General features: G+C 39.1%; 1 protein-coding gene across 15 annotated transcripts in view; it reads left to right on the top strand.

Annotated features, from left to right (window-relative positions):
• Positions 1 to 23,389, top strand: part of EZH2 (enhancer of zeste 2 polycomb repressive complex 2 subunit) — a 62,042-nt gene that overhangs the window by 28,889 nt on the left and 9,764 nt on the right. For 6 of the 15 annotated variants that reach the window (XM_073810038.1, XM_019933893.3, XM_073810037.1 and 3 more), the window contains exons 4-9: positions 7,785 to 7,901; positions 10,823 to 10,943; positions 11,875 to 12,015; positions 12,940 to 13,042; positions 13,587 to 13,765; positions 22,393 to 22,484. In XM_073810038.1, coding sequence (XP_073666139.1) covers positions 7,785 to 7,901; positions 10,823 to 10,943; positions 11,875 to 12,015; positions 12,940 to 13,042; positions 13,587 to 13,765; positions 22,393 to 22,484 — 753 coding nt within the window. Of the gene's footprint in view, positions 1 to 4,263; positions 4,443 to 7,784; positions 7,902 to 10,822; positions 10,944 to 11,874; positions 12,016 to 12,939; positions 13,043 to 13,586; positions 13,766 to 22,392; positions 22,485 to 23,389 lie in introns of all 15 variants that reach the window. The other 9 variants (XM_019933898.3, XM_019933903.3, XM_019933889.3 and 6 more) reach the window with 4 other exon arrangements.

Here is a 23,389-nt window from a genome sequence, read left to right as displayed (position 1 = left end):
ACTAATGAAAGAGTAAGAAAAGTGGGGCTTCTTCAGAATGTTTAGCACATACATCAAGCAGCATCAGAAGGACCTCCTAGCCCTCATATTCATGAAGAATTAAAAGTCTTTTGGACTTTTCAGTACGTACAGGTTTGCTCTTCCTATTGATATCTTAAAATTTTAAGTTCATCACCTATCATTTGTTATTTGCAAATGAATTTTTTTCAGGGGGGGAGGCTTCCTTCATGATGCAGAATGTATAAGTTCTTTCGTAAGTTTGCAGTTCGGGCTTATTTTTGTTGAAGGAGAAGAAAAACATTGTCTTGTTTACCTGTAAACACTTGATTGCATTATTTATTGACGTGGTAATGCACTTTCCTCAGTTAATTGTAAATAGAAATTTAGTTACTACACACAAAGAAAAAATAACATGCTGGTGTACCCCATGTGTAGTGCTCTTTACTTAAATATACTCCCAGCTTTCAACACAGTAACATGCTTTCTTTCCTTTGTGAATTTCAGGATTATAGGACCAATATGTCCTGCCCAGCATTTGAGCAGACGTGGCAGGGAGCTGGGTCATTTTTCTCATGTCTTAGACATAGATGAATGGTTCTCCCAAGTGTGTGTCTTTACTCTCAGTCTGAACATATCCATCCTTTCTTGGTTCCTCAAGAAACTGGTTTCTTAGTTGCTTTCTGCTGCTCTTTGTCCCTCTTAACCATCTGTTGGTTGAATCTTGTGTTAACTCTGCCAGTCTTTCCTGCTCGGGTGACTTTTTCAAATCACGGCAGCCTTTGCTTCCTTTCTGGCTTTCTTTCGGCTGAAATAGATGGAATATTACTTAATGACCATAAGGAGGTGTTCCTTTGCTTTTGAAAGGAAGCTAACATAAGCATTTTATGCTTTTCCAAAAAGGCCATGTAAAAAAAAGATCACTTCTGTTGTTTGAGTTTATATATTATCATCATATATTAAAGATATATCATACACTTATGATGTCTGAGTTCATATTTTAAATTTAAGATTATATATCTTAAGTTTAAAAAGTGAACTTTTCAAAAATGTCAAATGTTTATTTTGTACTACTGAATAAACCAGAAGTTGTGTTTAATTTGCTGTTTTTCTCCAAGAACACTGTGTATAGTTTGTGTTTTAAAATTTATTGTTAAATTGACCAGTACAGAGATCAAGTCTGTCCTCAAAATGCAAAACCAAATTTTGACAGCTGTTTTGAAAACAAACAGAATGAACCAAAACCCAAAGAAATGCTTATCTAGTCTGCAATGTTAAAAATTGTTCATTGCTCTGAAGAAATAAGAAAATTTTATTAGACCTAGAACTACTATCACAATTTAGCTTGATAATTTGGATTGACTTAAATCCACTGCTTAGGATTCTGTTTTATCTCCTCTTACTAGATTTTGTAAAAGAATATTATTTGAGTACCATTTTGAGAGGGTTGGGTAGATTTCATGAGCTACCTTGGCAACCGATGAGGCACTTTTAATACTAGCTAATGTGAATATCTGTTGGGTCAATGAAACTTTTGTTTTTTATCTTTTTCTTCAATTAAAAGGTCACTGTAAAATATTAACTGTAAAAATTCAAATAAAACAGAAATATATGAAACAGGAGCAAAAGGCCCTGTCGTCCAAGCCCTGTGACTTTTATTCTCTGATTTCTTTTTCTATGACATGTTAATTATAATGATAATATATATTTTATTTAAAAAAGTTATTCCCAGATAAAACATGCCTGCCTTTTGGGGCCATCGCTTTACATCTGTCCAGGTCTTCAGTATCTTCAACAATGCACAGTGCTTGGTCCTGCGGATTTACCATAATTAATTGCCCTATTCATAATTGATGAACATTTAGGTTTTTATTTTTTCCTTTTGCAGTTAGCCTTTCAGTGAATATCCTTCATACACATCTTTGCATCTTTTGAGTAATTTTGTAGGAAGAGTTTCTGGAAACAGTATTACTAGGTCAAGAGGATATGCATATTTAAATTTTTAATAGCTATTACCAAATTGCCCCCCAAAAGTTTTACACTTACACTCTCACCAGCTGTTTATAGTGGTGTCTGTTTATCTATATTCCCAACATAAAATGTTAATCTTTGTCAGTGTGATAGGTAAAACATTACTGTAATTTGTTTTCCTTTCGTTCATCAGTGAAGTTAATTTTAAGTACTTATTTGCTTATATTTCTTTTATGAGTTGGCTGTTATGGTCTTGGATCTTTTAAAATTGGGTTGGACTTTTTCTTATGATTTTAAAGGACTTTTTGTATATTATAAATACTAGATTTAATCATCCGTTCTGCAGATTTTCCCCCCCATTTTCATGCTATTTCTGGGATGTTTTGGTTATACAGAAGTTTTAAATGTTTATGTAGTCAAATTAGAATTTCTTCTTTTGATTTCTGTGTTTCTTTAAGGCTTACAAAGCCTTTATCCACTTCAAGATTATAAATTACCCATCTTTCCTTCTAGTTTTCATTTTTATATTTTAACATCATTTAACCTATTTGGAATTTCCTTTTGTAAAGAGTGAGTGGGGAATTTTGTTTTCAATTTTTTTTCTATTTGGCTTTGTTGTTTCAGCACGATTCACTAAATGATCAATCCGTGAGCAATTGGGGAGCGGTTATAAATCTGTTTTGCAAAGATCAGCAGAATTGGCCTGTCTGATTGGTGGTCACGGAGCAGGTTTAGCACCTGAGCAAGGGCTTCGCGCTTCTGAGACTACGGTCCGGTGGCCGTCCTGCCCTTTTACCTTAGCCAATGGCTCTGCTGCTCTGTGGCGTTCAGCCCCACGTCCACTCACGGGAGCGAGGCTTCACAACGGCTCTGCTGCCACAGCTGATGGAAACCATGACTTTATTCTTTGTTCTGCTTCTTAGTTTTTGTTTACTTCCTTTTTTTTTTCAATGATAGCAATGGTCTTATTTGCCACTCGCAGGACTATTACTGAATTAGGTTCTTGAGTTTGCATGTCACGGACAAACATGGCTCTGGTTACGTGCTTTACATGCTGTGTTGGGTGTTTTTGTAGTTTTACCAACTTATGTCCTGTGACTATTGTTCTGTTTCTGATCTCCAGTATTTTAGCAAAACTGCAGATTATGAGGAGATGATTTACCCTAACAGCCCCCTTCAGACCCAGACTGCATTGGGTTTTTAATAGTTACTATATTAACCAGGTTTATAGATTTATGACCTCTTTACTCGGGCTCAGGCTTCTGAAGCTAGGACGCAGGGAAGAGCTTTAAGGGTCCAAACTTCCTGAAATTGTACTTCACATGTTACCTGTTCTGTGTGAAATGCTGTATATGCCGCCCCCGCCCTGGAAGAAGCTCCAGACTGATGCTTATAGGGCGGCATCTTTCTGTTCTTAAGTGAGCTCAGGGCAGGAGCCTCGTGTTGCTGGTGGAGGTTCCCCCCAGTCCGGACGGCTCTGCAACATACATATCCAGCAGCAGAAATGAGAATAATTTACAGTCCGGCGTGAACCACTCTTGTACTCCTTAGCTCCAGCGCCCTTGATTAGCTGCTTTAATTAAATGTGCCTGTGTCAAGATCCGACCAGGATGTTTTATTTCTGACCCTCTCCTTAACCACCCTTCTCCTAATCATCCTGAGTGAGTTAGGAACTCACTTCTACTATGAGCTTTCCTTGACCCAGACCTGATACTTACCTCATTCCAGTTTTTTCTTCAGTACTTACTTCACATAAAAGCAGTCTGAAATTAAGTTATGTACACGATCATTTTCACCAGAAGGCCTAGCTGGTTTAAAACTTGGTGTGTCATCTTTTCTCTACTCAAATCTTGAAGAATGTGGGTAGTTTCAGAAATCCTCAGCTTTTCCTGGAGCTGGGTGGCAGCTGATGCTTTCTTTCATACACCTCAGATGTGAGGCAGTTCCTTATTGTTTTTACTCGGAAAAGCTAAAGGATATTAGACAACATCACCAGTTCATTGTGTCTCTGGCTTGAATTAAATGGACCAACCAGGATCCAAGAATATTTTTAACTTGGCTAACTGAGTGTATTTTTTCCCCCTACTATATGGAATTCGGACATAACCCTTCTAATGTTAAAGATTGTTGAGAGACCGATGGCTATGACTGTTGCCCTTTGTGATGTCCCACTGTAAGATGGGGAGTCATCCTCCTAGGGTAGTGGTGAATTTTAAAGAAGTTAACTTTGGTAAAGTCTCTAGCACAGTGCTTGGCACATAGTAGGGTGTGTTAATTTCTTTCCCTTCCCTGCAGGCCATTCACCTGCTCTTCCCTCTACGATTTTCCATAACACAGTTTTTACTTGGAACCAGCCTTCTGCCAAGAGTCTCAGTTTGGTTGTGTACTCCTACAACTACTATTTTTGGCTTGACTTCCCTCTCCAGCTCCCAGTGGTCCAGCCACACAGTCGCCTATTGTACCAGCTGGTTGATGTAAGTCTATCCATCCTCAGAGGAACCTGGTTACTTACCAGTAAGCTGTGTTTCTCTGAAAATGTAGCATCCTTGGCAACTAATATAGTTGTTTTCTTTCTTTACCATCAATGATGGATTACCTACAACAACTTCCTTGTGTGATCCTCAGGTTGGAACTAGAATTAGAGAATTTAATTTGTTGCTATTGGTCTCCTAGTGAGTTCCTGAGTCCAAGACATATGACTCTGATCAGGTAAAATGCTGTGGAGACCCATGAGGTCAAAATCCTTTTCAGTGCTCTGAGTGATACGAGACAATAATATAAAGTGTCAAGGATGATACATTTTCAAAGAAAAAAAGTTACTGGTAAGTAACTGGGATTTTTGAGTAATTTTCCTGTAAGTCAATAAATAAGAATTCCCAAACTTGTTTTACCAACAAATGCTTTTGCATTTGAATATTATTTCATAAATGAAAGGGATATGGTTATTAGTTAAGGTTAATAGTTAAAGAATGGGGTAGGTTTCTAGAGATACTACATAGATAATGAGGTGGGTATAGACCTTCAATTTGCTAAATAGGTGTTCTCTTAGCTTTAAAAAGAAATTGAAGTCGAAGTCTCCATTAGGGAAAAATCAGCAAATGCAGTCGGTTTGTTCCAGAAACATTTTTTGAGTGCCTACTCTTTTTTGAGACACTGTGCTGAGTATTGTTGCGAGACAGAGGTAAAACCACACTCTGCCACAGCCGCTTTGAGAGCTTATTTCCAGCCCCTTGGTGACACTTTTATGACTCAGAATTGAGGTGATGGGTCATGGGGGTATGGCAGGTGTGGGGTTGGAGATAGTACTTAGCGCTGCAGCCTTTGCTGTCTTATTTTCTGTGCTTCTCTACGTTCTTTCTGTTAACGGAAAAGTCAGCTGACCTCGTTCAGTAGACTCAGAGCATTTTCTGTCACTAGAGCAAACAGGTGGAACAGAGCCAGCGTTCCTCCTGTCTGGTAGTTGAATAGGATATTCAGCAGTCCTCCCGTAAGTGTGACCTTGGATTTAGATATTAAAGCAGGTGAATAAGTCAGAGTTGGAGAAGCAGCCGCTCCCCCTCGCCCCCCAGGCTTTAAAGGGGGCCAGTCTTCAGAATTAAAATCACAGAATTAATTTACCTCCACCATGTGTAGAACAAAAATCAAAAACTCCAATTTAATTGTTTTGCAAGAAATGAAATTATTTTGTATTTAAAATCACTGGGTAGTGTATAGCACTTTATTCCGTAGTTATAACCACTCCTTGCCCCAGAGTGACCTGGTTAAGTAACTTAAGAAGGAATGAAGACATGGTAGGAATAGGACAAGAGGCAGATGCTGGGGGAGGAGATGCCCTGTGACACTGTTGGGTGTCTCTCTTGCACAGCACCCATTGCACGGGCATCTCAGGGTGAGAACTAGAGCATAGGCATGAAGCTTGTGGGTGTTGGAATCAGACTTAGGCTTCCATCCTGGCTTGGTAATTTACTACCTTTCTGACTAGGCAAGTTATTTAACCTCTCTGAACCTCAGTCTCCTCCTCATTTTGTGAAATCGTGATGCCAAAGGCTAAGATGAGAAGTGGTTAAGAAAATGTATATAAAGCACTTAGCACAGTGCCTGCAACATAGTACGTGCTCAATAAATGTTAACTGCTGTTATTATTGGACGGATGGATGAGGAATTGCATCAGAGGCCAAAGAAGGAAACGGAAAGATTGCGGGTTCTGGAGTTTTAGTAAACTGTTCACACCTTCTTATTTACTTGAGCTATGAGCTTTCTAGTATTATCTTTAATCTTTGCCCTTTTGGAAAGCAAATTAATGGATTAATCACTGTCACAGTTCTTCCTAACTACTCTATCTTTAAACCTTCACTTCCACTGAGGAAGGAACTATTTTTGTGCTGCGGTGACTGTGACTATTGGAAGATTATCCCCCTGGCCTGAGGAAGTGCTGAGGGCCAGGTGGGCCTGGATGCCAAAGACTTCCACTCTGATTTCACCAAATCTAGACCCGCGATTTTTAAGTCCTCTTAAATAAAAATGAAACATTTAATAATTATGTGTGTTGTATAGACATGACTTTTTTGGTTTCATTTTACTACTTCAATTCTACTTCTTTTTGCTCTATTTTCATGGATTATATGTCCAGGGTATTTTTGAGAAGGCTCTGGAGACCTGATAATTGGGTAATGGTACTCTTTTAAGAAAAGCTGGATTCCTAGACAGGATGGAGAGTGCTGTGGTATTTGGGCACAGATCTTTACCGTATTTCATCAAGTCAAAGATGCAAACTTTTTAACATCTGAAACTGGCATGCGTCTTAGAATCACTATGATAAGAAAGCATTGTGTTATAGTTTAATTGGCAACATTATTTTCTTAATGATACAGAAGATAATGGTGTGCTTTGAAATTGATGTCATCGTAGATTGGATGAAATACGGTATTTCAGGGACATATATTTACTTAACCAGTATTAGAAATGTATAGAAATGTGGTATCCTGACAATATGTGTAGTGGGTAAGAGCAGGGGCTCCAGAGTCAGACGTTCTGGGTTTAAATTCTAGCCCTAACAGTGTATGACTTTGGGCCAGTTACGTATCCTTTCTCTATCTTAGTTTTCTCACCTGTAAAATGAGCGCTAAGAATAGTCCCCATCATACAGCGCTGTTATGAGGACTAAATATAAGACGTGTAAGTGTTTAAAATAGTGCCTAGCACATAGGAAGTGCTTAATAACATTAGCTATTATTGTTAATAATTTAGAGATTACACTTCTGCGAATTGATTTGAATCCATTTCGTTGTGATTGAAATTCAGGTCTATTACCTTTAATATTTGTGTATCATCTGATAATATCAGCAAATGACACTTGGGTTTTTAAAAAGAGAAGGTAAAGGTAAGAAAGGTTAACCTTACAAGTTTCTATATTCTTATTAAGATTTAAGTGGCGTATTTGGTATATATATATATATATATATTATTCCATGTGGATGAGATGTAAATGAAATTAAGCAGTGAGGTAGAAAATTTATAGTGAAAGCAAGGAGCAGTTAATCTGAGGCCAGCCTAATTAGAATATTTGATTCTTATTGATACTGGTAAGTATGGAAAGGGTTGGAAGGTTTTGAAAATTTGCAAAATCTGAAGCTTTTTCTATTGCTAAGTAAAAGAGAGGAGAGAATCCTTTCTGGTTTTTATGAACTTACCGTCTCAGTAAAGAAATTTCTTTTTCAAAATGCTGTAAGTAGGCAGCATCTCTTTATAATATGATGCCTACAGCTTCAGGTTGTCCTTTTATTCTTACGAGTCAATTTTATTTTTTTCTGTTCTAGTGTTCGGTGACCAGTGACTTGGATTTTCCAACACAAGTCATCCCGTTAAAGACTCTGAATGCAGTTGCTTCAGTACCCATAATGTATTCTTGGTCTCCTCTACAGCAGAATTTCATGGTATGTAAATAGTGTGTCTTCTTATTTGCTAATCACTTCTTTTAAATAAAAAAGCATAGATAATTTTCTTGTCAAGGTGAGTTAAGATAGTATAAGTAAAAATAGCTATCGAAATGGGAGTACTTAGAGTAATTTTTTAAACCAATTAATATATGTATTTTTAAGCCTTTTCGGTGTTGATGTTGCTCTTTTCTTAGTCCTTTCTAGTTAAAATATTCTCCAAAGGAAAAGTATTAAGCAAAAGCCATACCTGGGATTAAAAATATATTTGAAAGATGAAGCTTCTAGTTCTTATCCTTGAAGATGTTAGTCAGTATCCTGTAATCTCAGTCTGACTTTGAGGTTTTGTTAATTGAGAACGTATTACTTAAAACAATTTTAGGCAGCATGTTATTAAATGATAATGTACACTATGAAATATTCTCAGGGCAAGGTTAAGCACTTTTCCACAGATAACACTGGCACAATAGCTTTTGTAATGAAATGCCAGTATTTAATTCTTTATAGAAGTAGGATGAAGGAGGATGGAACAAAAGAGAAATTTGAGTATGCATTCTTGACTTGTGTTGTTAAATTAAAAATACATAGTTTTATTACTTAGTTGGTATATAAAATAATAGGGCTATTTCAGTGTTGATGGAAGTCCTTGGTGAGCCTACTTTACAGAATTACCTGCTAGATTTTTAAATAAATAGATGTTTCTAATGGCTTCAGTAACTTTGCTCTTAAAAATTTTGCAGTGGAGGCTTAAAGGCAAACTTCAGATTCTCTTTTGCCATTGTGTATTTTTGTGCATTTAAGGCTTTATTCAGAAACATTTTGTTTGAGAATCATGTTGCAGGAGCTTCTGGGAGAGTTCATATTTTCACAGACTGTAATTCTGAAAGCATATAGTGTTTAAAGTCAATAAATTTTACTTCTTTTTTTTTAAACCATTTAAAAAATTGAAGTATAGTCAGTTTATACTGTTGTGTTAGTTTCAGGCATACAGCAAAGTGATTGTTTCAGATTCTTTTCCATTATAGGTTATTACAAGATATTGACTATAGTTCCTTGTGCTATACAGTAGGTCCTTGTTTATTTTGTATATAGTAATGTGTATATGTTAACCCCAAACTCCTAATTTATCTCCCCCTCCAAAGGTGTCAATAAACATTATGAATCATCATCCATGGGTTTTGCTGGTGACGAAAGCTAGGTCAGGCAAGCTGTCTTTATTATGGCTGGGATATATTTTGAGGTGCAAAGGTTATATGGCTATAATTGGGAAGACAAAATAGCCAATTGTCATTTAATTTTGGCTTGTGTCCAAAATAATTAACTCTCCCAGTTTAAATGGGATTAGTGCAGGTGAGGTGTGATGGCAGTTAGACTCATTAGTTGTATATAAGCTTGACCCTGAACAGAACAATAAATACATTAACATCTAAATTTTCCTTTCATACCCCATATGCACTTTTTCTCCCAGTTTCCCTTTTCCTTGTTTGTCGAAGGTACCATTATCTTTAAGAACTCTGCAGTTATCCTAAATTTGTTATGTAGGAATAATTTGAAAATCTTCCCTTTTCTTCCTGTTTCCTGCCTGCTCCTACGTGACAGTTCCGTGTGTGTGTCACGGCCTTTTGCCGGCATATTCCTCCCTGTCGATCATGGGCCAGCCTAAGGCACCTCACGCTTGACATTTGATCTTAGCCAAAAGGCCGAGAAGTGGTAGGCACCTCACACTTGACATAGTTGCCATGTCCTCCCATCAGTCTTAGCCAGTCCATTCTGTTTATCAGAATTATCTTTCTGAAATTCTGTTTTTAACCAATACCTTGTTCAGAGGCCCCTTAAGACTTAGACCTATCCTTGTTTTAGTCTCCATATTTAGATATGGACTTCAGAAACTTCATGTCTTTTTTTTTTTTTTTTTTTTTTTTTTTTTGGGTACGCGGCCTCTCACTGTTGTGGCCTCTCCCATTGCGGAGCACAGGCTCCAGTCGTACAGGCTCAGTGGCCATGGCTCACGGGCCTAGCCGCTCTGCAGCATGTGGGATCTTCCCGGACTGGGTCACGAACCCGTGTCCCCTGCATCGGCAGGCGGACTCCCAACCACTGTGCCACCAGGGAAGCCCTTACATTAGTTTTTATTTCCTTTTCCTTTTTTGGGGGTATGGTTATTTATGGGGTCTTTTTTTGTGGAATATCCTTTTTTTAATAAATTTATTTATTTTGTCTTTGCATTGGGTCTTCATTGCTGCGCGCGGGCTTTCTCTAGTTGGGGCGAGCGGGGGCTACTCTTCGTTGCAGTTCGTGGGCTTCTCATCACGGTGGCTTCTCTTGTTGCGGAGCGTGGGCTACAGGCGCGTGGGCTTCAGTAGTTGCAGTACTCAGGCTCAGTAGTTGTGGTGCATGGGCTAAATTGCTCCGCGGCATGTGGGATCTTCCTGGACCAGGGCTCGAACCCGTGGCCCCTACATTCACAGGCAGATTCTTAACCACTGCACCACCAGGGAAGCCCTCGCTGGTTTTGATAAACCATATTTCATCGATCCTAAGAAAACTTTGAAACGTCTGAAATAGGCATGTCTTAAAATTGATGATGAGTCGTAATTTGCAGCATTTTTTCCTTTCTTAGAGGTACATAAAATAACGGTAAGTTTTAATGATTGATGACATATTAGATTAGATAATACAGTATTTTTTCTTAAATTATTTCCCTGTAAACAGTTTGTTTTCTCAGATATGCTTATTGATATGAAGGGTTTCTTACTTCTTTGTGGCTTTTAGAATTTGATGTCTATTATTTTAGATCTGGAGAACTGGGTACAGACATCTACTTATGAAAAAATATTGTTGTATTTCAGTTATGTTACATTTACTCTTAAAAAATTTGATACTCAGGATAAGCCTGCTTTTTAAATATTTTTTACTTTCAGGTGGAAGATGAAACTGTTTTACATAACATTCCTTACATGGGGGATGAAGTTTTAGACCAGGACGGGACTTTCATTGAAGAACTAATAAAAAATTATGATGGAAAAGTACACGGGGATAGAGGTGAGTCATGTGTTTATTCTCTTGGAAACGCAGCCAGAGAATTGATATTTTATTACTTTTTTAAAACAGTAGTTGTGGCTCGCAGTCTCCAGAGCACAGGCTCAGTAGTTGTGGCTCGCGGGCTCTAGAGTGCACGCTCAGTTGTTGTGGTGCACGGGCTTATATGCTCCGTGGCATGTGGGACCCTCCCGGACCAGGGCTCGAACCTGTGTCCCCTGTGTTGGCAGGCGGATCCTTAACCACTGAGCCACCAAGGAAGCCCCATTTTTTTTTTTTAGATTCCATATATATGTGTTAGCACCCTATTTTTAAACTGAAGGATCATGCTTGCCAGTTGAAAATAATTCATAGCTGGTCATAACAAACTCTGATGTCAATAACATGTAAATTAAATAGAATTGTTTGAGTGTATGTAGATTTTAAGATTCTTTAGCAATAAAATCAGTGAGGAATAGGGCTTCTGCTTATGTGACATGGGCTCCAAAAGGCCCTATGTTCAAAAATACCTTCCCCACTAGGCAACCACAGGACCTGAAATCCTGTCATTAGAATCACAGCTTTGGTGATTTAACAGGAGACCCTGTTAAAGTTCCTGGCAGGAGGGTAACGTGTAACATCCTCACATGTTCCTGTCAGGAGTGGACAGCAAGGTCTGGCAGATGCATTGTTTGGAAGGAGGCGAAGGCCATAGTTAGTCTCTAGAGAATTAGGCTGTGGTCGCAGGCACTGGAAACTTGTGAAAATGACAGGTGTTGAGGATAAGTACTACTTCTGACTTTGCCTCAGGCCAGTCCTGAAAATGATCTTTCCTCACTGCATTTTAATAATAGTGTTATGGTACTGACTGATAGGCTCCAGCTGTTTCTTACAAATTAACAAAAGCATAGGTGAACTTTTGTGTATTTCTGATATTTGACTTGATGAATTTCAGAATGTGGGTTTATAAATGATGAAATTTTTGTGGAGTTGGTGAATGCTCTTGGTCAATACAATGACGATGATGATGATGATGATGGAGATGATCCTGATGAAAGAGAAGAAAAACAGAAAGATCTAGAGGAGAACCGAGAAGGTACGTCTGTCTGTTACATTTGCGTGTAGCCATTACAGCAATTTTCAAAAACAATAGAGTATAGGTAAATCTTCCTTCCTTCTTTTTTCTTTTGTTAAATATCATATCAGTGGTAGTATAATCAAAATTAGAATATTATTTATAACATTTCATCCTGCACTTTATTTCCCTTGGCTAGCAAAATAACGTTTTGTTTTTGGTTTCCCTGGGCAGTCATCATAATCATTATATAACATATATATAGCATACTGGTCATTGACTATGAACAAGTTGTGTGCTCTTCACTTTATATGCGTATAGACATTTAATTCTCATAATATTCCACGAGGTGGCTTTTATCATCAGATCCACCTCATAGTTGAGGAGATGGGTTTAGTGAGGTGAAGTAACTTAAGATCACAGTATTGGGAGGAAACAGAACCCAGAAAATACTGTGTTCGGAACCAGCTCTAACTGACCCCAGAGCATACGTTTTAACCGCTACACTAATTACGGTTTGCCAGAAAATTAGAGGGTCCCAACTTAGAGCTTGGCAGTTGGTGACGACCGGACAAAGCTCGTTATTAAGACAGCATAGAAGAATATGGGGGAAAATTGCAGTTTCAAAGAAGCGTACAGTTTTTTATAACAGGCGCCTTAGTGATCACCTGGCTCCTCATTTTACAGCCAAGGTGGGTCAGTGGCCAGACAGGGCCGCGGCGTCAGTTAGGGGCTGAGCCTCCCGGCGCACTTGCAGCTTCCCACGCTTGAGTTTGAGTTTCGTCTGGCCCACCAGCCTCCCAGGTCCTTGTGAGATTTGTCGGAAGGAAGTGAAACAGAGCTGGCAATTTCCTGGGAAGGCAGCTTCGTTAGGCACGAGGGAAATGAAAGACTGGCAAGCTTGTTCACTTTCATTCTTTTTTCCTTTCACATTTCCCTGTTTAGATAAAGAAAGTCGCCCACCTCGGAAATTTCCTTCTGATAAAATTTTTGAAGCTATTTCCTCAATGTTTCCAGATAAGGGCACAGCAGAAGAGCTAAAGGAAAAGTAAGATTTGTTCTTTGGCCATGGTTTTGCCTCGTATGGTCTTTAACTCACCATTTTGGTTCTTTAGAAATGGAACTAATGTAGCCAGTGAGCTCCCCACTTTGTGTGTTCCCAACATCTGCAGGATACTTGAACTAATACGTGTATGTATCTGGTACCCTGTACTCCATTTATGGTAGATGGGATAAATTTGCGCGCGCGCGTGCAGACACGCCCACGTACACACACAATTTACAGGAATGCGTGTAAGAGGAAATCTCTCGGGACGCCTGTAGAAATTTTAGTGCAGCTGATGTTTCATTTTAATGAATATAGTAACATTTTTCATGACAGATCTGAATCACATTAGTGAATTCGTTTCTTGATATACCATGCATAATATTTAATTGGCTCTTCATTTAAATATTGTTGTAGGCTAAACTTCTTTGTGTGTTTTAGGCAAGATAAACATCAAAAATAATACACAGAAATCTTGTAGAAAATTTATTTTCAAAGATGTAATTCTTGTTTCACCTTTACTTCCATTTTTCTTGGTTAATGTTAGGTACAAAGAACTCACTGAGCAGCAGCTCCCAGGTGCACTTCCCCCTGAGTGTACCCCCAACATAGATGGACCAAACGCCAAGTCTGTTCAGAGGGAGCAGAGCTTGCACTCATTTCATACGCTTTTCTGTAGGCGATGTTTTAAATATGACTGCTTCCTACATCGTAAGTGCAGTTATTGTACGTTTACATTTTCTATCTTTGTTGTGGAATTATGTGTTAAAGCAACTTGGGAAGTGTCATTGATTACCACTAGAATTTGTCATTTAATCTTGCAGTTACGACTGAAAAATATGTTAGCATCATAGTATTGTTATTTTCTAATTTGCTGCTTAAGGGTTGCTCTGAAGTCTTTTGCACATGTTAAGCTGACACTGCTCTGTCTCCCACTAACTTGGAATACAGATCAGTGATTTTTCCATAAATGCTAACCGAACAATTGTTTTATAATAAAACTTACTGTGACCTAGCTGATGGCCCAGAGCAACATTGCCAATACTGATGAATAACTTGGTGAATAAGAAATTGGCTAAAAAGGTGTTTCTATATATTCTTGTCTGTTTAGTGCCAAATCTGGTTTTTTTTGGGGGGGGAGGGGCATCCTCTGAATATGTTGCTTTTAAAAACACCTGCATTTGAATACAGGTAAAGCATAACATGTTCTTAATGAGATTTACGTATGGTACATAGGATATTACTTTCTTTTTCTGACATTGCTGGGGAATGAAGTTTCTTAGTAAAATTTCCAGGTACCTGGAACTTAATTAAGTACGATTTAGAAAGTACCAGCTACTTTTGAGGCACGTTTTTTGAAAATATATTTCATACCTCCTGGTTCCTAAGCAGAGTTTACTTAATGTAGGTTAGCTTTTTCCACATTAGAGTTTTGTGTGACCATCTGTGGCATAACACCTTTGTCTCTGTGCTAAATGGGTTCATGTTGCTTTGCCCTTTTGGAGTTCCTGTGCCCACCTTTTACAATTTTTTCCCTCATTTTCCAGTGGTACCTCTTAATGTTAATTAGCTGCCTAAGCAGCTGTATCTTGCCTTATTTTGAGTTTTTGCTCTATCTACTTAATGTTTGCTGCAGCACATAATTTGTTACGTGATGTGTATCTAGGTCTGGAAATGGTCATTTGTGTGTTTGTGTGTATGTGTGTGTGAAGTATTAGTGGTTTAGTTATCTTAATTTAGAAAAACTTGAAGTAGACTTTCTGAATTACCATTGTATCTCCTTGCAGCTGTTGTCCGTGCTCCTAAATTGATGACTTGGTAGTTGTAATAATCCGTAGAAGCCAGCCATACTCCAGCCATTGTAGGCTTACTGACTTGGGCTTGGCAGCATTGTCGTTACACAGGCCTTGAAGTAGTTGTTTTGAATTGCATTTAATTCCCCTTTACACACGATCATTTTATAACATAATGTCCAGTTCTTAAGAATACTGTAAATTGCATTCAGATATCACTATAGCAAAAAAGTTGGTGGGAGCTCTTTCATTGGAGTCAATGCAGTGGTCCCTCCAATTTGTTGTTTATAGATGTAGCATTTGATGGACCTTTTTTGTACAGATGAGCCAAGGCAGGAGGGTGCTACTTTTAAACATTATTACAAGAGTTATTTTATTGTGCTATTCCAATCTGAGTAATTTGGATGAACCTGGAACCTGCTCATCGTCTCATTATTCATGCTGGGGAGAGGAGGAGAAAAGTGTTGTGCTTAATGAAGCTGGTTCTCTGGGACTGACCGGTGGGCTGCTCACTGCAGTGCGTCGGAGACGCAGGTCCAGCCCTGCTGTGCCCACCCTTCCCCCTTGTTCCACTAGAGCCAGGCTCTTCATAGTGTAACCCTAACACATTCTACAGGCATTTAATTGCTTTACACTGACTTGGACAAAATATCACACACTATATATTTTTCTTAGGTAAAAGAAGTCATTAAATACATTATTAAACATACCTGTTAAATATAGCATTTTGTGCTTTTTGTTCTTTGTCTAATGGGAATAATACAAACTGTCATGAGGATTAAATTTATTATTTACTATGTGCAAAATACTTAAAATAGCACTTGGCGTGTGTTTAGCTATTGTTCTTTTTAAAATAAATCATCATTCACATGACTTACATTTCCAAAAAGCATTAAAAGGCATCCAGCGAAATCCCCCACCCCTCCTGTCCGCATCCTCACTCCCCTGTAGGTAAACCACTTCTGCTGTTAGTTGTTCTGTGTCTTTCTGTAGTTTCTTCTGGCAAATACAAATACATTCCTCTCTTTTCCCAACCACCCTATTCAAATAGTGCCATACTCTCCAGGTGTTTTCCCTGTTGGACTTAACATTGTAGATATTATTCCTGTCTGGACAGCTGCATAGTCTTCTGCTGTACTGAGCCCGTCCCCCGAAGGTCAACATTTATGGTAATGGTGCCGCAGTGAATAACCTTGTGTGGTGGACCTGTACGTCCTTTCCCACAAGTGCAGGTTAACCCGGTCCACTCTGTGTAGGCAGTGCCAAACTACCTGCCATACGGGGCTCTGCCAATTTAAAGAACTACCAGCAAAGTAAGAGTGCCTGTTTCCCAGAGCCCAGCCAATAGAGTGTGTTAAAAAACAAACTTTGATTTTATTGATTGAATTAGTAAAATGCTTTTTAGCGTAATTTAATTTGCCTTTTTCTTCCTGTATGATTAAGAGATTTGTATTTTCTCTGAACTATTTTTATCCTTTTGGCTTTGTTGGTCTTTTTGATATCTTGAAGCTCTTTATATAGTCAGGAAATTTTTTGAGATGAGTTGCAGTGGGTTTTTTTTTTCAGTTTGTTGTTTGGTAAAAATCCCATAGCAAAGTTAAAAAAAAAAAAAAACCTTTAAGGTAGTTGAATTTATCAGTTGGCTTTCCCTACTACTCCAAGGTTTTAAAGGACGTCTCACTTTTTTTCTAGTACGTTTTAGGCTTTTGGTGCTATTTTCTTTTTTGGGGGAATAACATCTAACTCTTTGATCCGTTTGGAATTTATTCTGTTAGAATTTTGGATCCAACTCGTTCTCTGCATCTCCAGGGCTACTGTTTCAACACCATCTTTTTTTTTTTTTTTTCTCCAGTACGCGGGCCTCTCACTGTTTTGGCCTCTCCCGCTGCGGAGCACAGGCTCCGGACGCTCAGGCTCAGCGGCCATGGCTCACGGGCCCAGCCGCTTTGCGGCACGTGGGATCTTCCCGGACCGGGGCATGAACTCGTGTCCCCTGCATCGGCAGGCGGACTCTCAACCACTGCGCCACCAGGGAAGCCCCTTAACATCTTTATTGGAGTATAATTGCTTTACAATGGTGTGTTAGTTTCTGCTTTATAACAAAGTGAATCAGTTATACATATACATATGTTCCCATATCTCTTCCCTCCACACCATCTATTGACAAGTCCCTCTGGGGCTGCCCTGAGCCGCTGCCTTCATCACTGTCACCACAGGTGCTGGGGTCTGTTTCTGGTCTTTGGGTTCCGTTCCTTGAGTCTGTCCAAGGGGCTTTATTCAGAGATCTCCTGGCCATTCTTGTTTTTCTATATAAATTTTAGAACCAGTTTGTCTAATTAAAAAGTCTAGAGGCTTTCCTGGTGGCGCAGTGGTTGAGAGTCCGCCTGCCGATGCAGGGGACACGGGTTCGTTCCCCGGTCCGGGAGGATCCCACGTGCCGCGGAGCGGCTGGGCCCGTGAGCCATGGCCACTGAGCCTGCGCGTCCGGAACCTGTGCTCCGCAACGGGAGGCCATAGCAGTGAGAGGCCCGCGTACTGGAAAAAAAAAAAAAATTCTAGGTGGTATGTTTATTGGAATCTCATTAAATTTATAAATTATCTAAGGGGAAATTGACAATTTAAAATAAGGGTATGTCTTAATTATGGGATAAGTCTCCTTTTGTCCTTTAAAATAAGCTTTCTGATTTTCTCCCCGTAGCTCTTGTATTTACATTCTTTGGTAAGATGATTTCTAGGCATTAAATGTGTTGGGCTTTTCCCCTTGTATCATATATGTTTGATACCCTGCTACTTTACTGAGCTGTCCTTGTTTGTGATAGTTTCTGCATAGATTCTTTTGAGTTTTCCAGCTGTAATTATCTACAGTTATGAATGGTTTTGCTTTCTTTCCAATCTTTGTAACTTTAACTACTTTCTCCTGTCTAACTGTATCTTCAGTGCATGTTAAATAATAGTGGTGCTAGGAGATACATTTCCTACTGCTCCTCGATCAGTTTTGGGAAATTACCCGTTTCATTCCGATTTTGAAATTTATTTGTATAATTGGATCTGCATGTTCTAATAATTCTTTTAATTTCTTTTATTTCTTTGATTGTTCTTCCGTGTTTGATTCTTTTTTTCTTGAAGAGATTAAGAAGTGGTTTATATATTTTATTTAGAAAATCTGTTTTGTATATTTTTCCCTCAGAGAATCAGCTACTGTATTAGTTTTTACTGTTTTTCTTTTTGTGAATCTGATGTTTGTGTCATTTTCATTCTTTCCTCTTTTTTTGGATGTATGTATTTTAACACAGTGAGTTGTCTCTAGAGCGCTGTTTCAACTTCTTTTAGGTTCCGATATTTGGTATTATTACTATTTTTTTTTTTAAAGGAATTTGAGGGAATGTTTTGTATTTCCTTTAACTCATTGTTGAATGGAGACTTTTTTTTTTTTCCTGCGGTACGCGGGCCTCTCACTGTTGTGGCCTCTCCCGTTGCGGAGCACAGGCTCCGGACGCTCAGGCTCAGCGGCCGTGGCTCACGGGCCTAGCCGCTCTGCGGCATGTGGGATCTTCCCGGACTGGGGTACGAACCCGTGTCCCCTGCATCGGCAGGCAGACTCTCAACTACTGCGCCACCAGGGAAGCCCAAAGGGAGACTTTTTAAAACTTCATTGTGAAGAGGCCTTTTTTGGATGTTAACTGTTTTTATTATTTCTGTGCTGGCAGCCTCACTGATGTTGGGCCTTACTTGTTATTTGGATGTTAGGGGTGTCTGCCACTTTTATCTCTAAGGGAAATGTTCTTTTTTAAAAATAATTTATTTATTTATTTATTTTTGGCTGCGTTGGGTCTTCGTTGCTGCACGCAGGCTTTCTCTAGTTGCGGCGAGCAGGGGCTACTCTTCCTTGTGGTGCGCGGGATTCTCATTGCTGTGGCTTCTCTTGTTGTGGAGCTCGGGCTCTAGACGCGTGGGCTTCAGTAGTTGTGGTACAGGCTCAGTAGTTGTGGCACAGGCTCAGTAGTTGTGGCACGTGGCCTCAGTAGATGTGGCATGTGGGCTCAGTAGTTGTGGCTCGCGGGCTCCAGAGCACAGGCTCAGTAGTTGTGGCGCATGGGCTTAGTTGCTCCACGGCATGTGGGATCTTCCCAGACCAGGGCTCAAACCTGTGTCTCCTGCATTGGCAGGCGGATTCTCAACCACTGCCCCACCAAGGAAGTCCCGGAAGATATTCTGATGGCAGGGGATTGGCAGTTCATCTGGGCCAGAAGCTTGGTATCTGATCATGGATCTTTTCTATTAGAGGGACTTTAATCTCCAATACAGGCCTAGAGCGTAGCTAGAATTGTATATTACAATTTATAAGTCTTTTACCTTTGCTTGAAAACCTTTAGATAAGATATTGCACCAAGATTCTTTTAAGTTGCTTTTGAAATTAAAGACAAAAAAAGCCTTTAATATCCATGTTCTTTTCTTTTTGTGAAACTTTTAAGTATCTTGCTTTAATTTTCCATCTGATAATTTTCCTGATCAGGGAATTTTATATAATCTTCTCTCCAACCTGCCCATATTATACTTAGTTTGAAATACATTTTAATAATGTATTGCAAATACTAGTATTTTAAGATGTCTATTTGAAAAGATTATTTTCAGTTTTCTGGAAGTCTAAAATAGTCAAGACTCTTAGAGGAAAACATAGGCAGAACACTCTATGACATAAATCACAGCAAGATCCTTTTTGACCCACCTCCTAGAGAAATGGAAATAAAAACAAAAATAAACGAATGGGACCTAATGAAAGTTAAAAGCTTTTGCACAGCAAAGGAAACCACAAACAAGACCAAAAGACAGCCCTCAGAATGGGAGAAAATATTTGCAAATGAAGCAACTGACAAAGGATTAATCTCCAAAATTTAAAAGCAGCTCATGCAGCTCAATATCAAAAAATCAAACAACCCAATCCAAAAATGGGCTGAAGACTTAAATAGACATTTCTCCAAAGAAGATATACAGATTGCCAACAAACACATGAAAGAATGCTCAACATCATTAATCATTAAGAGAAATGCAAATCAAAACTACAATGAGATACCATCTCACGCCGGTCAGAATGGCCGTCATCAAAAAATCTACAAACAATAAATGCTGGAGAGGGTGTGGAGAAAAGGAAACCCTCCTGCACTGTTGGTGGGAATGTAAATTGATACAGCCACTATGGAGAACAGTATGGAGGTGCCTTAAAAAACTAAAAATGGAACTACCATATGACTCAGCAATCCCACTACTGGGTACATGGCCTGAGAAAACCATAATTCAAAAAGTCATGTACCACAATGTTCATTGCAGCTCTATTTACAATAGCCAGGACATGGAAGCAACCTATGTGTCCATCAACAGATGAATGGATAAAGAAGATGTGGCACATATATACAATGGAATAGTACGCATAAAAAGAAACAAAATTGAGTTATTTGTAGTGAGGTGGATGGACCTAGAGTCTGTCATACAGAGTGAAGTAAGTCAGAAGGAGAAAAACAAATACCGTATGCTAACACATATATATGGAATCTAAGAAAAACAAAAGTCACGAAGAACCTAGGGGCAAGACGGGAATAAAGACTCAGACCTACTAGAGAATGGACTTGAGGATATGGGGAGGGGGAAGGGTAAGCTGGGACAAAGTGAGAGAGTGGCATGGACATTATACACTACCAAATACAAAATAGATAGCTAGTGGGAAGCAGCCGCATAGCACAGGGAGATCAGCTCGGTGCTTTGTGACCACCTGGAGGGGTGGGATAGGGAGGGTGGGAGGGAGGGAGACACAAGAGGGAAGAGATATGGGGACATCTGTATAACTGATTCACTTTGTTATAAAGCAGAAACTGACACACCATTGTAAAGCAATTATAGTCCAATAAAGATGTTAAAAAAATAGTCAGGACATTTCTAGAAGAGGGAATTCTTTATATACTTAGTTTTCCTAAAGAATTGAAGTTGGAAATTTTGCTGAAGGAAATGTGGTCGTGAGAATAGTTCTCTTTCTTTAGCTAAATGCAATGTGAGATGAAGAATGGTACTTTAAAAATTTTTAAAGTACTTTTATTATTAGCATGCTAACTTTTCCTTTATGGCCTGAATTTGTTCTTACCTTGGAGACTGTATAATTGTGGCTTATGATGCTGATACTGTTACCTAGTCCTGACTTAGCGGCTTCTTCTGTCTCATCACCAGCAGAGGCTGCTGTCCTCATTTGTGTACGTGTGTGTGTATATAGATACATGTGTGTCTTCTTCAGTGAATTGGGGCAAAGCTATCAGTCTCTAACTATAGTATGTACTAGAGGAGACATCCAGACTAAACACAGGTTTCACCTAAAGCGTGTCAGGATGTGCCTCTGGCTCAGGACGATTTTGTTTTTGGATGGATGTAATTCCTTCTGCTTATGTGACCTTAATCTTCTAGTGCTCACTCTGTATTTTAGGGGTCTTCACCTGTGCAAAATGTAATTCAGTGCTAAATAAGTCATATGGTATCAGGCTCTTGTTCTGGGAAAAACCAACTCACATACTTGAAACAGTCTGAGCCTTGAATTTCTATTTTAAAAACATAACTTTTTTTCCTTCCCTCATCACTGTCTTCATTTCCCATTTAAGTTCTATGGATAGAAGTATGGCTTTTTTTTTTTTTTTTTTTCTTTTTGCGGTACGCGGGCCTCTCACTGTTGTGGCCTCTCCCGTTGCGAAGCACAGGCTCCGGACGCGCAGGCTCAGCGGCCATGGCTCATTTTTTAAATGATTTATTTCATGAATCTGTCACTTGTTTTCATCCAGATTAATTTTCATCTTGTGTAATTCTGGATAGGGCATTTCTAGTATTTGCCTTTATGCGCTGTAAGCAGAGCCTCCCCAAGTTGTCTGAAGTTCTCGCTGCTGCGCTTTCATACTTGTTAGTATACCAGTGTGCTGGACTTTGAATTTTTCTGTTATATTATTATATTATTTGGGAATCTTAAGTTTCAAACACTTTTATCTTTCTAAAACCTGTTTTATCTGACCATTGTATTTTCCTGCAGAAAGGGTGCTGACTGTGCAGGCTCCCGCTGGGTTCTTGAATTGTGTGTGATTCAAAGAAATTGACTTGTAGTATTCCGAGGCTGTCCTCATTATCTTTTAAAACTGGTTTTTAACAATTGGTGTCCCATTCTTCTCCCCCATTTGACAAGCTGATTGCTGACCTTTCTTTGGAAATCGATAAATTGTAGATGTCAGAATTCTTTTGTAAAAAGAGGAAATCTGATTTCTGTGTAGAGGATACATCAGTTGTTTCTATGGAGACATTCAAGACCCAAATAAATGTTTATAATTAGCGCTCAGGTGTTCTGGGGGAGACCTGAGGAGAATACATTGTGGAAATTCAATAAGAGCTTGAAGGAAAGTTCTGTAATGTAAACATTATTAGCAAAAGTGTAATGTAGTAATTGACTTTCTCCTTTGGAACTGGAGACATGAAAAAGTAATGTTATGTTTATGTGTAAAAGTAATGTTAGTTATGTTTGGATATTTTATGTTTATTTTGCAGCTTTTCATGCGACACCCAACACTTACAAGCGGAAGAACACGGAGACGGCTCTGGACAACAAGCCTTGCGGCCCCCAGTGTTACCAGCACTTGGTAAGCATGCACAGCGGGGCTCCAGAGGGAATTGGAGAAGTCTTAATTTTGAACTTCGGTGAGGTCTGTAAAGTCAGCGGTAACCTCACTGTTCCCATACTTTGATTGGCCATATGATAGCAGAGGTTTCTCAGTCACATTTCTTGGTAGTACTGCACGTTCTAGTCTTTCGTTATCTCGCGTTATTCTTTATCTCTGTTAGTCTTTTCAGCAGCGTATGGAGGTCTTTAGGATCCAGGCCTCCTGTACCTCCACAGAGCTTACGAGAATGGGAAGCACAGAGGACCCTTTTAAACCCCAGAAGTGCAGTAGTTCCCGGGCCTTGCTCAGAGCCATAGCCCTTCTTTGAGTAGTAGACCCACTGTAGTTGAGCTATATTATATATAGGCCCCGGAGAGGTTTTGTATGTTTATTTATTTTTTTTTAATGATGGAGAAAAGGTAAGGGTTTAGGAAAATATGAGGTAGAAAAGTTGTTTTTTACGGGTACTATCTTATTTTTACCATTTCCCCTCTTTGAACCAAGCCACTCCTACCTAGGAACTAAATGGGTATATATTGCCTGTTGGATTTTGGACAGAAGATTCATTGAATGGCACCTGCAGAAGGTATCCTATTTTTAAGCAATTTGGTTTTTGTAGAATGAAGTATAAAACTGTTGGCTGCTCTCAGACTTCTCCCTTCTATTGCCACTAAAAATGGAATTCTTGAGCACTGTTTTATATATAATATTCCTGACAAGGCAGAATTTTATTTGGCTCATCTAAAATGTGTCTGTGGTGTCTCTATAGTCCACGCCCTTCCCGTTGTTGTATACTTTCCGAGACTGGATTATTACACCTGGTAACGCAGAATGTAACCCTCACCGCCTTGTTCGTCGAGTTCCTTTCATGTCTTCCTGGGTTG

The sequence above is a fragment of the Tursiops truncatus genome, chromosome 9 (genome assembly GCF_011762595.2).
Source record: "Tursiops truncatus isolate mTurTru1 chromosome 9, mTurTru1.mat.Y, whole genome shotgun sequence".
NCBI classification, from domain to species: domain Eukaryota; kingdom Metazoa; phylum Chordata; class Mammalia; order Artiodactyla; family Delphinidae; genus Tursiops; species Tursiops truncatus.
This window is presented reverse-complemented; position numbering and strand designations above follow the sequence as displayed.